This window comes from Triticum aestivum, chromosome 6D, assembly GCF_018294505.1.
Source record: "Triticum aestivum cultivar Chinese Spring chromosome 6D, IWGSC CS RefSeq v2.1, whole genome shotgun sequence".
In the NCBI taxonomy this organism is placed as follows: domain Eukaryota; kingdom Viridiplantae; phylum Streptophyta; class Magnoliopsida; order Poales; family Poaceae; genus Triticum; species Triticum aestivum.
In genome coordinates, this window is record NC_057811.1 from 390189233 (window position 1) to 390204578 (window position 15346).

Here is a 15346-nt window from a genome sequence, read left to right on the forward strand (position 1 = left end):
TGCTATTATCCATTACAAATTCGAATTCATAAGCTATGTTCCTTTCCAAAACGTGCAGGGCGACTTTGGATTGGGATCTACCCCCTCTGTCCCAAAATTCTTATCTTAAATTTGTCTAAATTCTTATCTTAAATTTGTCTAAATATGAATGTATCAAGTTACATTTTAGTATTAGATATATCCATATCTAGACAAATTCAAGACAAGAATTTTAAGACGGAGGAAGTACTACACTAGCATTTTGGGTCAAACAAATGAGATACTAGTGGAGATTGCTATTTTCTTTTCTTTTCTTTTTTTGCTTTTCTCTTGCACATGGCATTTTGTATCTAAGGAATGCGACACTAACCAAATGACCTGAATAGACTGATTTTGAAGCGCTTGTCCAATTAGAAGAATTGGATGCAAAAAAATGCATTTTCCGAGGCACAAAAATAGAATAAGAAAAGATATGAACCTTCAGCTTGTTAATTTCTGTGTGCCAAACAAATTGGTGTAGCCAGTTTACAGAAATTAGATATGGAAGGCTTTTTATCTCATCAATCAGCAGTATCGCCACAAGAATTTGTCTTCACCCCATCCTCGTTGCTATTATTATTATTGCACTCATTCTACGAACCCCATCCCACCATAAATAAAATTACTCTGCCATTATGTGGACGTGACAATCCTATGGGCCAAAAAATGATCACCCTAGAGGTCCAAAATTGTAAGGAGAAAACAGCCATTGCAGAGTCCTTTCTATGCCTTCTGCTTGGACTTCTGCTTCTTCAGCTCCAATGACGCACCTAATCCTACTGGGGCTTGACCGTCAGCCTTGGCAGACGGCCGACTTGTATCCTTGGACTCCTTTGCGCCATTCAGGGCAGGACCGTTGGACTGCGGCACTTCAGATTCGGTTGCCTGAGCATTGCCGGAAGAAGCAGCAGACGCGGAAGCAGCAGAGTTGATGAGGTTGAGAATTTGATTGATGTCAGAAACGCTCGCAGCAGGCCCGTTGCGCAGATTAACACCCCTGGCAACGGCCGTTTTTCGGGCTTCTGCAGCCGCCTTGGCAGCGCGCTCGTCGCCTCCTCTTCCTCTGTTGACATTTGCTGGTCCGTCACCACCAGATTGGATCGCAGCTGCCTTCATTGCTTGGAATAATCCAGGATGAGCCTGCCAGATCAAAGGTAAGGATTTGTTACCATCACCAACTAGGCATAGGGTATTGACTTGAAAGAAAAGGCAAAAAAAAAAAATAGCAATCTTGGCAGGGGAAAAGGTGGATCAAACGGTACTCTAGGTCCAACAGTACACATCTTGTACTGCTATGGAAATGATTCGATATATTTTTAGAGGTTGGGAGAGCATTTATCTGCTAAGAATAGGGAAAACTCTATGCATTCTGTTTACACAATTTTCCGGTTTGGACAGTATTAAATACTTGGTAAATACAACAACAACAAAGCCTGTCCCAAACAAGTTGGGGTAGGCAATTAAATACTTCGGTAAAAATGGTATGAAATTAAGATTTTCGTTTAACCGTTCGGTTTTTTGGTATATAATACCATAAAAACAAATTCAGAACGGTATGGAAAGTTCATACCATACGAAACAAGAAACCACAAAAAGCGTAAAATTAGTCTGCTTCAGTTTATTTTCAGTTCTGTTTTAAAATGCACAGAGTGGTGGGGAATGCGCACTGGGCCCAGCTGCCCGTCTATGAAAAATTTAAAGCTCAGGGTGCAAGATTTTAGTGTTGCCAGCTTCCGTATGAATCTAACATCCTGAGACCAAACAGATAAAAATAATAATCTCATAGAAGGTTGGGCAATTCAACCATCCACTTTGAAACTACCTGTAATTCGGTCCCTGGCATTTTGCTGTGGTGCCATTCAAATAAAATGAAATTCAAAGGTGCAGTAGCAGGACTTGCATGTTGCACCCAATAAGCTTACCTTCAAGAATTCCACAGCGTTAGCAGAGGGGACAGTTCCCTGGCCTTTTTGCTTCTGCGCAATAACCTGCACAAGAGATTTAACTTAATCTCCCATTGATAATACAACTAGATTCAACACGCAAAGGAAGCAAACTATGTAAAGTAGAAATGGAGCCAAACTTTCCCAAATTTACTATGGAAATACTCCCTTCGTTCCAAAACAAGTGTCGTGGTTTTAGTTCCACGACACTTATTTTGGAAGTGAGGGAGTATGTTGCAACAACAACAACAACAACAACAAAGCCTTTTAGTGCAAAACAAGGTGGCGTAGGCTAGAGCTGAAAGCCCTCATATCTCGCAACCAACTCATGGTTCTGGCACATGGATAGCTAGCTTCCACACACCCCTGTCCACGGCTAGTTCTTTGGTGATATTCCAGTCCTTCATATCTCTCTTTACGGACTCCTCCCATGTCATGTTGGGTCTACCCCGACCTCTCCTGACATGGAGGGAGTATGTTGCAAAGAAAAGAATGTTGCTACTTTGGGCATGTGCAAGAATCCCTGAACCAAGAGTGAAGCAAACCATGGGAATTAACTTTTCAGCACATACCTGCTGTTCTCGCCCCTTAAATGTATTCAACCAATTTTCTGAATCTTTTGTTCGTGAATCATCACTCCCCAACTGTTTGACCAGTATATCATGTGTCTTGGTTTCATGCTGCCACCAAAATCAAAAAGTCAGTCAAATGTGTAAAAAAAATATTCTGCCAATTTTTCTGTCAGAACTAACCTGAACTGAAAGCTTGTATGCACCCATACAGCTGAATGCAATGGCGAGAGCATGATAGCAAACTGCTGTTTGAATATGACCTGGGCCTAAAAGGCGCTCGTTCTTCTTAAGTGCTTCTTGAAGATACCTAAGAGCAGTACTCATATTGCTCGCATCCTGGTACATCATCGCCACATTTATAAGAGTTGCTGCAACATCCGGATGATCAGGACCAGATGCTAAACTCAGCAACAGCAGTGTACGGGACATGTGTCGCAGCGCAAGTTCGGTTTGATTGAGCCCATGATAGAACAAAGCCATGTTACCGTAGCTGAAAATAAGGAAACATAGGATTAAAAGAAGATTAACATCAGATTGGTTGTCATGTGCTGATATCAAAGAGACAATGTTCTTGTACTAACAAGCTGAACACTGCTCAACAAATTTCAACTTTGTGAACAACGGAGATATCACTACCGCTACAAAAAAGTAGACAACTCATAAATGTAACACCCAAAGTTACATTTTCAAAAAGCTAATGCTTTTTAACCAAGAAACTGAGCCTTCCACTCCTGCTTTGCAATTTTTTATTTTAAATTGATAAATAGGTTCGTTTTATGGCAACTTGAATCGACAGCAGTTACAAATAATAAGCACAAATAAACTAAATCAAAGTACATGCCTGTGGGCTGTATCAGGATGGTCTAGACCAAGGCATCGCTCATTTATGATAAGCTCCCTATGTTGCTGCACAATTGCTCCTGCTGTGTCGCCGGCATGGTACAAAACCATAGCAAGGTACCTTTGGCAAAATTAAAAAAATAAAGAACAGAAGGATTTCAATAGAAGTTTGTTCGCAAAAAGAAATTGTTAATACGTTCACAGTAACAAAGATAAGTTGTTTCAATCAGGAATATTGTTTCATAGGAGATCTTCTTTCTCATCTAATCATCTTCATGGTAACTTGCGTGTTTGCAGTCAAACATGTGATATCACAATATATTCTTAATACTGTTTCTCGTACTGATTTATCTCAGAAACATTTCAAACTGTAAAATTACAATAAGCATGATCAACACAACTCCCAAAATTCAAGGAGGTTTAGGATCTCAACATACGAATTTTCCTAATAAAAGAAAATACTAATAAAATATATCATACTCCCTCCGTCCCAAAATAAGTGTCTCAAGCTTAGTACAACTTTGTACTAGAGTCAGTACAAAGTTGAGACACTTATTTTGGGACTGAGGGAGTATATAAGTGTGTGTGTGTGTGTGTGTGTTACCGGCAACAGTTCGCAGCATCCTTGTGCATGGGACCATTGATCTGCAATAAGCAATGATCAGGGGTAAATAACAGAAGTTCAGAGGATTCTCATGCTAAGATGTATTTTACCTGTTGAAGTAGAGAAAAAGCTTCAGAAAATAGTGCATACGCCTCATTTAGAGTTCCCTGAAATGCATGAACAAGAATTTGCAAAATTCATATATTGAAATATTAACCAGGTACAAGTAAGAAACAAGACGGTATAGGAAATACATACCTCAGCCATCCGGATTTTCCCAGCTTCCATAAGCTTCCTTGCATCAGTACAGGTAGGAACTGAGTGCTTAACAACTGGTTGGAGATTCAAGATATCTGAAGGTTGGAATGGAGTAGTAGAATGCAGATCGTATTTGCGAGCAGCAATTGTTATTCCCACCTATTAAATGAAGAATATTTGGTATGTCAAACAAATTAGATGGCACCATAATTGACAGGCACTATATACTACGTGGAACATAATTCTAAAAGCTAAAAGCAGGCCAACATTTTGTAAAAAAGAAAGTGCCAAAAAGAGCAACGGGAACTCATAACATGAAAAATTCTGTCAAAGACCAAACCAAGCATCCTCCGACAAATATAATTATCATGCAAGTCTGAACATAGCTAACCTTTTGGCAAAGATTGCGGAGAACTGCAACTCTTTTAGTCCCAACCCTCACATCATCCGGCGCTTCAAACTAAATAAATGAAGCCCATTAGTCATGGTGTTCGATAAAAAACTGAAAACGTAAAGAAATAGTAACTGCCCACACCTGGTATTTATGTTTCGCGAACTCCTTAATGTCAGACCAAACTCCGTCAGATGTTAGCTGGGAAAATGCAGATTGACCCTTTTTTGAAGAAGCTGATTCACTTGATTTCTGGCCATTGAATACAGTTTTTATACAAGCAAAAGGTTAAACAATAATAAACTAAGCTCCAGATAAAGTTCCACAGTGCATAGCAACGTCACAGGAAAGCATACCTTCTGGGTTTTCGACTGCGGGCTGCCAGTACTACCTTTTGATGAAGCAGCCAAAACTTTGCCAAAAAAACAATTCAAGAAATGAGCAACAGCAGGTGCAATATTATGGTCCGGGCTTTGCCTCAGTATGTCCTGGAGTAGCAAGAGCGCATGATGGTTAAATAATAATATTCTAACACCAAAAGTGAGTTGAACATAGCAACAAATTAAAAAGCTGCAATTTCGAGATTTCTATGACAGAAAGAATTACATGTGACTAATCATCATCTTATAGCATATATAATTATCTAATGTAAACTAACCCACAGTATGGATATCACAACAATATCCGTGTTGCAATAACTTAATACTCCCTCCGTCCCAAAATAAGTGTCTCAACTTTAGTACAACACTTATTTTGAGACGGAGGGAATACTGATTTGTGCTCCAGAAGTGAAGATGCTCATTCATAGCAGTGCAAGTAAACGATGTCTTGTCCACTACTACTTTCTTTTACGGGCATTCACTTCCATAGCAAGAAAGCCAACTCGCACTTTAAATATTATTCACTTTACAATTGGCAGATCATGGTAAAAAGACAAGAAATAGCCAGCTCATGGTAAAAAGACAAGAAATAGCCAGCCACAGTTGTAAAAGGACAGATGAACCGCATTGAAAATGCTTGGGGGACATAACGACTACCATAGCAGGAAAAAATCTCTAATGTTGTAAACTGTTTGATGTCACAAATAAACAGCTACATCTAGCATTAACAGGATAGGAACAGCACCTTGACAACATGCTTTGCAGACCTAACAATTATCTCAGCCGAAAATAAGTCCCACAAATGTGGCAAATGCTTGATCATGCCTGCAACCTGAGAAATGGATTACTTTAGGAACATCAAAATGCAATGCAATGTTTTGACGTATCAGTCCACAGAGACTTACTTTGCCCAGATACCTAACATTTATCCCATTGCTATGCAACACATCAGTTAAAGTTTGACCGTCCATAGGGGAGACATCAAGAGAGCAAAGATCCTGAACAAACTTTGGGATCACGGTATCTAGCAGATACGAACCAACCTTTTTAACCAAAGCTTCATCTACTTCAATCTCCTAAGAACATTGAAGAGCACAATCCCTTTAAGGTGCAACAGCAGCAAAATAAACAAAGGGTAGTTATTACTTATTAAACTCACCTCAGGACTGCCAGCAAGCTTGTACTCCGTAAATACATTTGGATTGAAAAGAATTTCAGCAGTCATGTCATTACTTTCAGCAGGTGTAGAAACAGGGGTTTCATCAGACTTGTCATGTTCCTCCACAGAAGCAGCCTGAAATATCAGCAATAAGATTCTAGTGATCATAGAAGCAACAATATCATATTATTTCTATTTAGATTTAGGCCCTTTTAATGGATAAGTGCACGAAGTCATCCAAGTTCTCGAACTTTGTATATAAAATGGAATGGCAAAAGTAATTTGCCTCGGGTCACTGAAGAGAGCAGACTCTTGATCAGGCAACTGCAATGCTACTAATTAAATGCAGTTTCAACATTTTTTCTGTTCCGGAGCAACAAAACAAAGAACTAATCTCCAGTTACTGATTAAAAAAGCATGCTAATTGGCTCAATTTGGAGGAAGGCAGTCTGATTCTATTCTTTCAGTCCTGCCTCGGCTGCTATCTCCTTTGGGTTCTTATTACACATTTCTTTTGGATCATCATTATATTTCATTACTTCTTATGTGCCCTTTTGTACTCATTTTTTATTATTGATGTATTCTGAGCAGGGCCCTCCCTGACTGTTCATGACAAAGACAAATGTATGCTAATCTTCCCTAAACAAGAGTAGAAAATGCAGTGAGAATAATTTCTGCACGAACCGTAGCATCAGAACCACTGGCAATGTCATCAGGTTCTTGCCCATTCGATTCTGTGGGAGCATCCGGAACTTTCTCCGTAGGGGATTTCTTTATGGATTCAGCCTACCCAAATCAAAAAAAATAGATAGTTAGAATTAGCAATGAAACAAATCATGCATCAGTGAAACATAGGGTCTTTCTTTTTTTATTAAAAAACCAAAGCTATGCCATCAGCTGACCTCAACAAATGAGGCTACAAGCTCAGGTCTCAACACACAGAAACGGTGCTGCAGTCCAATGTAGTTAGAATCTCGAGGAGTCACTCTCATCAGATCCAAAATATAATGCCTACAGTGGGGAAAAATCAAACAACAGCATGAAACAAAACTCTAGGATAACATGAACACACTTAACTGTCGGAGCAAAGATAACACGAAAGTGATGTGTTACGAGACAAAAGCAAGAGAAACAAATCAGAGATTTCAGACAGTTTAGGCATGTGATGATGCAAAGTGGATCGGATCAAAAATACACTCGCTAATAGGATATTTACATGTTCAACAATTCCAAAAGATAAAATCTATAAAGGGGCTAATTAGCACCACAACCTTGTGAACTGTCACAAGTAGGCAAAACCACTCTTGGGAATTGTTACTATTATGACCGGTTTTACAAGCTTAAGCTGTTGAGTGGCCCTTTTTTCTCAGGAGTTATGTGGTCAAAGAGGTAACTCCCAGGGTGAAATCTGTTTTTCTTTCTTTAAAAAGCCAAGCCTCGGTTAAAAAAATTGAAGATCTTTGACAGTTCATGCATGTGCTAATCATGTTCACGCCTGACCAGAATGCACCCCTATTAGGCTTTTTACATGTCTATAATGTTTCTAATCAAATCTAGCTGACAAGGAACCTTCAAGAAACTACAAAAGAAGGCAACAGTTGCAAAGCATTTAATTTATCAATGAAAACTAGTAAAAGAATCAATGTTTAACCTCAAAATAAGAATTACCTGTCATCACTACCAACGATTCCCTTGCATTCAACTGTAGCAGCTAATTTTACAGGATTGCCAGAACCATCCAAAACCACATGCTCCTTCACATGGAGTCGCTTTGCAGCCTCAACTACCTAACAGAGCAGATCTTACTTTAGATGTCAAACGAAGATATCATCATGAAATAAGAATATCCAAATTAGGAAACAAATATTGCTCCCTTCCACAAATACTTCAGGTATCATGTATGATAGCTGAATCTTTCAAAACTTGCATATGTAATAACACTGGCATTTCAGACGAAAATCAAGTGGGCACAACTTAGCCAAACCGCTGACGTTACAAAAAGTGCACCTCAACAGATAATCAATTGTGCACCAGTCAGACAAAGCCGGACATCATTGTGCAAAGTGAATAAAGCAACCAGCGAGCCAGGTGAATTAGTTGAAAGTAGAACAACAAACCAGTAATCCTCCTACTGTTAGTTATTATGTTAAGCAACTAAACATTAACTAACATACCAACCAGGCAACCGGCGTGACAGGTGAGTGAATTAGTAGAAAAGTATAACGCAAAACGATGGAAATAGTGCTTCAGCTAGCCATATTAAGAACTGAGCCTCAGACAAGAACAACAAACCAGTAAGCCTCCTACCATTAGTTAGTTATAAGCAACTATACAATAACTAACATGACACGAGAACCAGCATATTTGAACAACCGACAGAAGCACAGCACAATTGAATTCCTGTCTGAACTAGAAAGATGTATGGAGGCCATGACAAACAAAGAATAGTCACCAGACATAAGAATTTTGGCCGTAATACAACATATAAACCGTCCAATCATGTGGAACAATAATATGCAAATAGGACAAAAGATGATGGCTGACCTTTGCATGGAATGACTCGTTCCAAGATATCTTCTTGCCATTATCAACAGAACCATACAGAAGGGAGTCAGACTTGTCTCCTTGAAGAATACCAGGTATGATACTCTACAAATCCAGTACAATGGTACAAGTTACATCCACATATAAGTAAGCCTTTGCATCGCAAAGAATTACAAAGGAAATGATAAGGTGGCTCAAACATGGATGTATGTGGAAAAAAAATACAAAATGCAATTATGAAAATCTTCATATAATATGCATCTTTCTAAATTGAATCAGCTTTTTAGGGCATCTACTAATCCAGCAAATATAATTCAAGTATTAATAACCTTATAAGAACCGACAGCACTTCAGGCATGCAAAAAAAAATGGAACCCAGTGGTATAGCAGAAGATCATGATGTAAGCAGGAAAGTGTCAACAAATGCCATAAATCGGTAACTGTTTCTCGCACATACCTGAGCTACAACCCTGTGACCTCTGTAATCAATTATTGCCATGGCAAGATTGTAAAGCCCCGAAATATCAGCTTCTTGGTAGGATTTCGTTCCTTTCAAGTCATTATTAGCAGAAGCATAGGTCGCCTGCTCACTGTCTGCTATTTGTGCCTCTGTAGGTCCTTCCAAAACACTGTTTGACTCTTCAGTTTTTGAATCTGGTGCTACGCCAGAATCTGCCTTGGCACCCAAAGCTGGGGAGGGGACTGGCGTACTTCTGCCAGAACCATTTTGGCAATCTGGCTTTTGGTCCTTTGAGATTTGCTCATAGTCAGAGTCAACCGCAAAACTGAAGAAAATGTTGTTGTGGACATACCTGAAATGTATAGGAGCAGATGTAAGCATGTCCAAAAGGAACTGAAGCTAATCAATCAACAACCAGTCAAGCCACTCAAACAGAGATGATGGCATCCGAAACTAAGCAGTTAAAAGTGAAACTGACGATCTATAAAGTATGTGTACAGTGCATCAAGCTAAAAGAAGCAGAATGGTCGTTGACACAGTCAGCTCCAGGTAACTACTATAAACGCAAATCTTGATTCTTAATTCTTAGTTTACCACATGTGCAATGGAAGACAAGTTACAAGTGCTTACACTCAAATCCGCTAGGTACCTACACGATATTCTAAGCAGGGCATATTAATCAATGGTGCTTTTTTGAACATGTGACTAGGCAACATCATGAGAAATCCCAACAAGATCCATTCGGTGAACTTGGATATGACAGATTTGAGTGGCCTTGAGGACCACAAGATGAGCATTTTGCAAATAATCCCTCAGATCACACAGCAATCTCATAATCTCAGTTTTTACAAAACCAAATGCAAACAAGTTTCATCCAATGGTCACATGTCATGTGACCTCAACCAACTATGGGTTTGCACTCGATAATCCCTGCACGGATCACATACAAACATTGTTCACATGCTTGAATAACAATGCAAAATAGATGACAAGTTTCTCGAACTTGATTCTTGTCTATCTTGGGAGTCATCAGCCTCCTGAAACACCCATTTTTCTTGTTGAGGTTGGAGGGAATGACTGGAGCATGAATTAGTTGAGGAGATAGAACCCCTTTTTTGCGAGGGAGGGGACAGAAACCCTTGACACAACAAGGTTCTCATGATCGTTATTGGCTAACTTCAAAGTTCAAACAAAGTGCAAGAGCTTCAGATTCTAAAACCATAATTAAGAAGCATGATAGCTACACACATATACCCTTATCACAGACATACCACCCTTATTCATTCAATACCACATTATACCATGACATCAAGCAGACTGACTTCAAATCAGGAAAGAGAAACAGAAGTGATGTGGGAGTTAATGGGCAAACAGTGTGAGATTCAAGTTTTACTCACATATGGAAACATTCTGGATCAGTTGGATTGATTGGAGGTATACATCTATTGATGACACCGACTGCTCCTTTTACAGCAGCATCAACAAAATCACATGTCACTTTATAGAGTGCTCTGCCTCGCAATATCCTAAAATATCCAGAAATAATATGTCATCATAGGTTATAGGCAACAAAGATCATGAAATGGTAAATAAGTACCTTTCTTGAGGATTGGCGTGAGGAAACTCTCGGCATGACTGCAATTCCTCATTCCAGTCTCTCTGCATCCCAATCAACTCGGTACCATATGACAGCACAACAGAATCCTCAGCCCTGGCTGCATCCCTTCTATGTTCTGTTGTACATAGAAATGTGGATGCGTGTTAAGTTTAATACAACATAGTATACTAAGATGATGAATAAATCAACATGGAGCCATCCAAAATTATTAATTATTCACCATAGCAAAAAAAATCCAGAATTATTAATCAACATGTGTGTTAATCAACATAGTCCCTTTTATGACATTTGACCTCCCTTTTATGACTTGTTAAAACAGAAATGAGGGTGAGAACTTCCTAGGCTTTGACAAGCCTGATCACTTTTTGAAGATATATAGAAGATAATATGGCAAACATGGGAGAATATACTGAGAAATTTACCTGGCACGGGGTGAGCTCCCAACCAAGAAGTCACTGGGAGCAAGGCCTGAACATTCTCAAAAGGATGGGCTGATGCTTTGCGGTCCAATATTTCGCGGAAGCCTTCAAAGAAATTGTCCAAGTGTCACTATAGATAGGTGAAATACTACTGAGGGCCAGCAAAGTTAGCCAGATAAACTCTAGAATAAACACGAAACCTTTCTTAAACTTGGCGCTAATTTTTTGTAGCAGGCCAACTAAAGTGCTGGCTTCGTGAGATTGTTTCAAAGGTCTTGAATCCAAAATACTTCCATTGCTAGCGTTCACATAAAAAGATTTTGAGCTCCCTGTGATGCAGTGTTTGCTTCCTTCTAACGTCACAACATCAATATAGATGAGATCCCCATGTAACCTATGGAAACCATCAGTGTTTGTTAGTTCCTCGACATCCAAATAGCAGGGGAGCCTTGTATATATAAAGCAATCATATTAACAGACAGATCCTCGCTGAGGGAAAATTACACAGAAAAATGATGCTTCGAATAAAAGCTCAATGGATAATAGGATACTACAGGATTCAATAGTATAACCCATATGCAAATCAATATAATCCAGTATAGGAGGAATATAGTTAACCAAAGATACAGGTGGAGAGACAAAGCCAGTAAATATTAAGAATTGACAGCAGGAATGATACCTTTTAGCGCATCAGTGGAACTTTAATGGGATGGAACTAGTATAGATGATACAACTTTTAGATGCAGAAAGATCTTAAACTCTCTCATGTTTTCCCCATTCTCCCTAGTCCCTACCATGCCACTAGCACTATGTAGGATTCCTGAATTGTTGGAGGAGTGTGTGCAAAGTACTAGCATGACTAGAAAACCATCATGGTCATGCTAAATTTTGAATTATAAATTCAAGTGGACCATTCCCATAGTTCTAACATACAAACCTACTTGATTAGTCACCCCAGCTTCAAAAGCAATGTAGCTTAACCGGCCTATCATATGAGAATCCAGAGGGCTGATGTTTGGAACAATGGTTCTTGCAAAGGTATCCCAAAATAATGAGACAAGGATGTAAATCACAATCGTAAGAGTTACCTCCTATAACTCGGTGGAGGATTGAATGATGAAAAAACTATGCTGTCCACACATTTGATTTCTGCTGGTGCAGATGCCAGCAAATTAGTAAGAGCTACAGTAGTGTCCTCCATGAAATTCAAACCATCAAGCTCCTGGTGAGCAGTTTTTCCTGCATCTACAGGGGAAAGCAAATAAGATCTACATCAACAACAGGTTGAATTAACACTTTCGCACAAATCATAATTACTACTTGGTAAAATTGCAGGTGGCGACTCAACTAACAGAGAGCATTATCAGTAAACATACAGCATCAAAGAAGGAAGAATCTCCACATGGTATTAGTACCTGCATTTTTGGCCTGTGCAGACTCCTGCTGCAGAGCTAGGGATGTCGATAGTGAGACATGAAGACTAGAAAGAGAGAGCAATTCCCGGACACGGCGGAGATGCGACCTAATAGACCTCTCATCATATGTTGCTGAAAGAAACATTATTTTCAGCCCCATCGTATAAAGTAGTTAAACCAACAACAAAAATGGATAATTTGCATGACTGCCTGTATACATACCAGCAACCATCTCCAACGAACAGCCACCAGCAGTTATATCTGCAATCTCAGAAATTTCATTGTAGTCCTCTAACTGGTGTGTTGAACCATCTTTAGTATGCAATATCAAATCATAGCATGTGTAGAAGCAAGTTTCAGGAGCGTCCAAGAGGAATTGTTTGACATCAATGACGGAATCTCCAGGGCTTAGCTGCATACGCAATAGCACAATATGAATTTAAAAAAATGCTAGTCCCTGTTCCCAATACTATATGACAGTTCGACAGCATGGCCTCAAGCAAGCCACTTTGGAAGTAAAAATACTAACTGGAAGTGTGATGAAAATATCATATTATGAACATAAATCCACCTAGTAGAGTAGTGGTAACATTTTCATATGAACAGTCATCAATCAAAATAGTTTTGTGCATATAAGCAGTCAGAGTAAAGAAATTTGACCATTTAAATTCTAAAATATAAATACCATGTGTTCTGGTAAGAGGCTGTAAAATCCAAAGAGGTGAAAAGAATACGATTTTTTACACGTACCTGCAGCTCCAGCTTTTCACCTGATTGCGTCTTAACAGAAACAGGGTATAGATGAAGCTCTCCTGCTTGACACACAACGTTTCCTTGTTAGAACAGTCAAATGTCCAAAAGAAAGAATACTATTACGAGAATGCAGCACATATAGTCCTCACAGTTCATGAAATGAAAAAATTCACATGATGATGACAGGAACTAGAATGAACTTGTATACAATGCTACCGGCCAGGTGCAACTGAAGACATATAACCATAGCCAACTGTAAGTTCCAGGAACAAGTTTCTGCCAAATGTAATGCCTATCCAGTGTCACTAGTTTTACAATCGTCTGGCGTCAATAAATTAAGCACACGGTTTAAATACTGCAGCATGCAGCATGTTATTCATTCAGCTTAGGAAATTGCACCCACAAAATCTAGCCTTGATCTAGATTACTTTATCACTAATAAAGAACCTGTGCATGTTGGATACTTGTAAGTTGTAACGCCTAATGTTCTTATCTGCAACCATTAATTTCCCAAAAAGGTCACGACTTTATGAACCTATGAGCCAAAATACCACATCTCCCGGTCTTACGGAATAAATACACTATCGATGTAACATAAACAGGCGGTTGTCCTCACCTTCAGCTGGCTTCTCTGCAGCCTGTGCGGCCTCGGCCACATCCCCCTCCTCCTTCTCCACGTCCGCCGCAGCAACCTCAGCAGCAGGGGCGACCTCGGCAGCAGGGGCCTCGGTCACTTCCCCGTTCTGGGGCTTGGCCTCCTCCGCCACATCAGCGACCGGCTCCACCGAGACGGCCTCCTGGCTGGCGGCCTGCGCCTTGGCCTTGTTCCTCGCACCCTTGGACTTGCCCGCCATATTCCTGCAACGAGCCAAAAGCAGCGCCGCGGCCGCCGCCAAATCTCATCAGTCAGAAAAAACCCGCCGCAGCCGGCAACGCACCGAAAACACGACAATTCTCCCGGCTAAACCCCATCCATCCAGACCGGGCGCCACACGGGCGAGCCGATCTGGAGCGGAATCAAAACCCTAAACCCTCGGCACGCCAACGAAGCGCGCGCGCGCGCGAATGGGACGCGGAGTCGGGAGGACGCGCACCTGCCTGCCTGCCGCCCGCGGCGCCGCGGAAGGCCCGGCACCGCCGAGGGGAGGGGAGGGGAGAGGAGAGGCGGCGCGAGGCGGAGGGCGAGACGGGGACGATTGGCTTGTGGAGGCGAGGGGCTGTTTGGGTAAAAGGGGGGAGAGGGAGGCGGATGCGTTCGCCGGCCGCTCCTTTTTATACGGGCGAGCGGCCCCTCCTGATCCCCCGCGGTCGCTGGCGCTCTGCCGCTGGCCTCTGGCCTCTGGGTGAGACGGCTCTTTCAATTTTTCGTTTTTCCTTACTCCTTCCGCACGCACGGGGGGAGTCCGGTGATATTTCGGCGTCTGCTTTGCGGCTCCGTGGGGGTAGTTTCGGCATGGGCTGCGTCGGGCGCGGCTCCAGCGTCGGATCTCGGGGGTGGTTAGGGTTTTGGCAGGGGTTTAGGCGGCTCTAAGCCACCTCATTAGAGTGTCGTGGTTTATAATCATCAAAATAGGCAACCGGAGTACCATAAACCGCAATCAATTGACCAAATCAATGCAGATAATTGATTCGAATGGCCAAAATTTGGGGATCTTGTTTGGATGGTTGCCAAAAGTTAGACGTGCGTAGACACATTTTAGTAAGAGTGGTGTTGAAGAGTATTTTGTCGTGTCTCGACAATCTTATGATACATTTACTTGAGTTGGGTCTACATTAAGTTATCAAGACGTCATGCTGTTATTTATGGTGGCCCCGAAGACACTCGACTCGTGGAGAAATTATTTCGTCAGTTAGTAAATGATTGGTGGCTATTACAAAAAATATCTACTCTAAAGCCAGCTTACTCCCGTTCAGGAATCAGCAGGTACCATGGTCTAAACCCTGCTCCGTTTTGGTGAAAGTTAATGTAGAT

General features: G+C 40.9%; 1 protein-coding gene across 5 annotated transcripts; it reads right to left on the minus strand.

Annotated features, from left to right (window-relative positions):
• Nucleotides 1–435: 435 nt before the first annotated feature.
• LOC123145296 (clustered mitochondria protein) lies at nucleotides 436–14728 on the minus strand. Of its 5 annotated transcripts, none has more exons than XM_044564674.1 (29): nucleotides 14469–14728; nucleotides 13991–14232; nucleotides 13372–13436; nucleotides 12844–13033; nucleotides 12622–12753; nucleotides 12295–12451; nucleotides 11407–11600; nucleotides 11210–11311; nucleotides 10767–10902; nucleotides 10567–10695; nucleotides 9167–9521; nucleotides 8710–8814; nucleotides 7834–7952; nucleotides 7068–7176; nucleotides 6850–6951; nucleotides 6166–6300; nucleotides 5912–6082; nucleotides 5752–5838; nucleotides 4983–5114; nucleotides 4771–4878; nucleotides 4627–4695; nucleotides 4236–4394; nucleotides 4088–4144; nucleotides 3978–4018; nucleotides 3375–3494; nucleotides 2714–3023; nucleotides 2534–2641; nucleotides 1941–2006; nucleotides 436–1158 (listed from the first exon to the last, which is right to left on the minus strand). In XM_044564674.1, the coding sequence occupies exons 2-29, from the start codon at nucleotides 14226–14228 to the stop codon at nucleotides 742–744; spliced, it is 4113 nt and encodes a 1370-aa protein (XP_044420609.1). In that variant the 5' UTR covers nucleotides 14229–14232; nucleotides 14469–14728; the 3' UTR covers nucleotides 436–741. The 5 variants fall into 5 exon arrangements, with proteins under 5 accessions (XP_044420609.1, XP_044420608.1, XP_044420606.1 ...); XM_044564673.1 differs by having other exon boundaries at nucleotides 12295–12445; nucleotides 14469–14722; XM_044564671.1 differs by having other exon boundaries at nucleotides 13372–13433; nucleotides 14469–14721.
• Nucleotides 14729–15346: the final 618 nt, after the last annotated feature.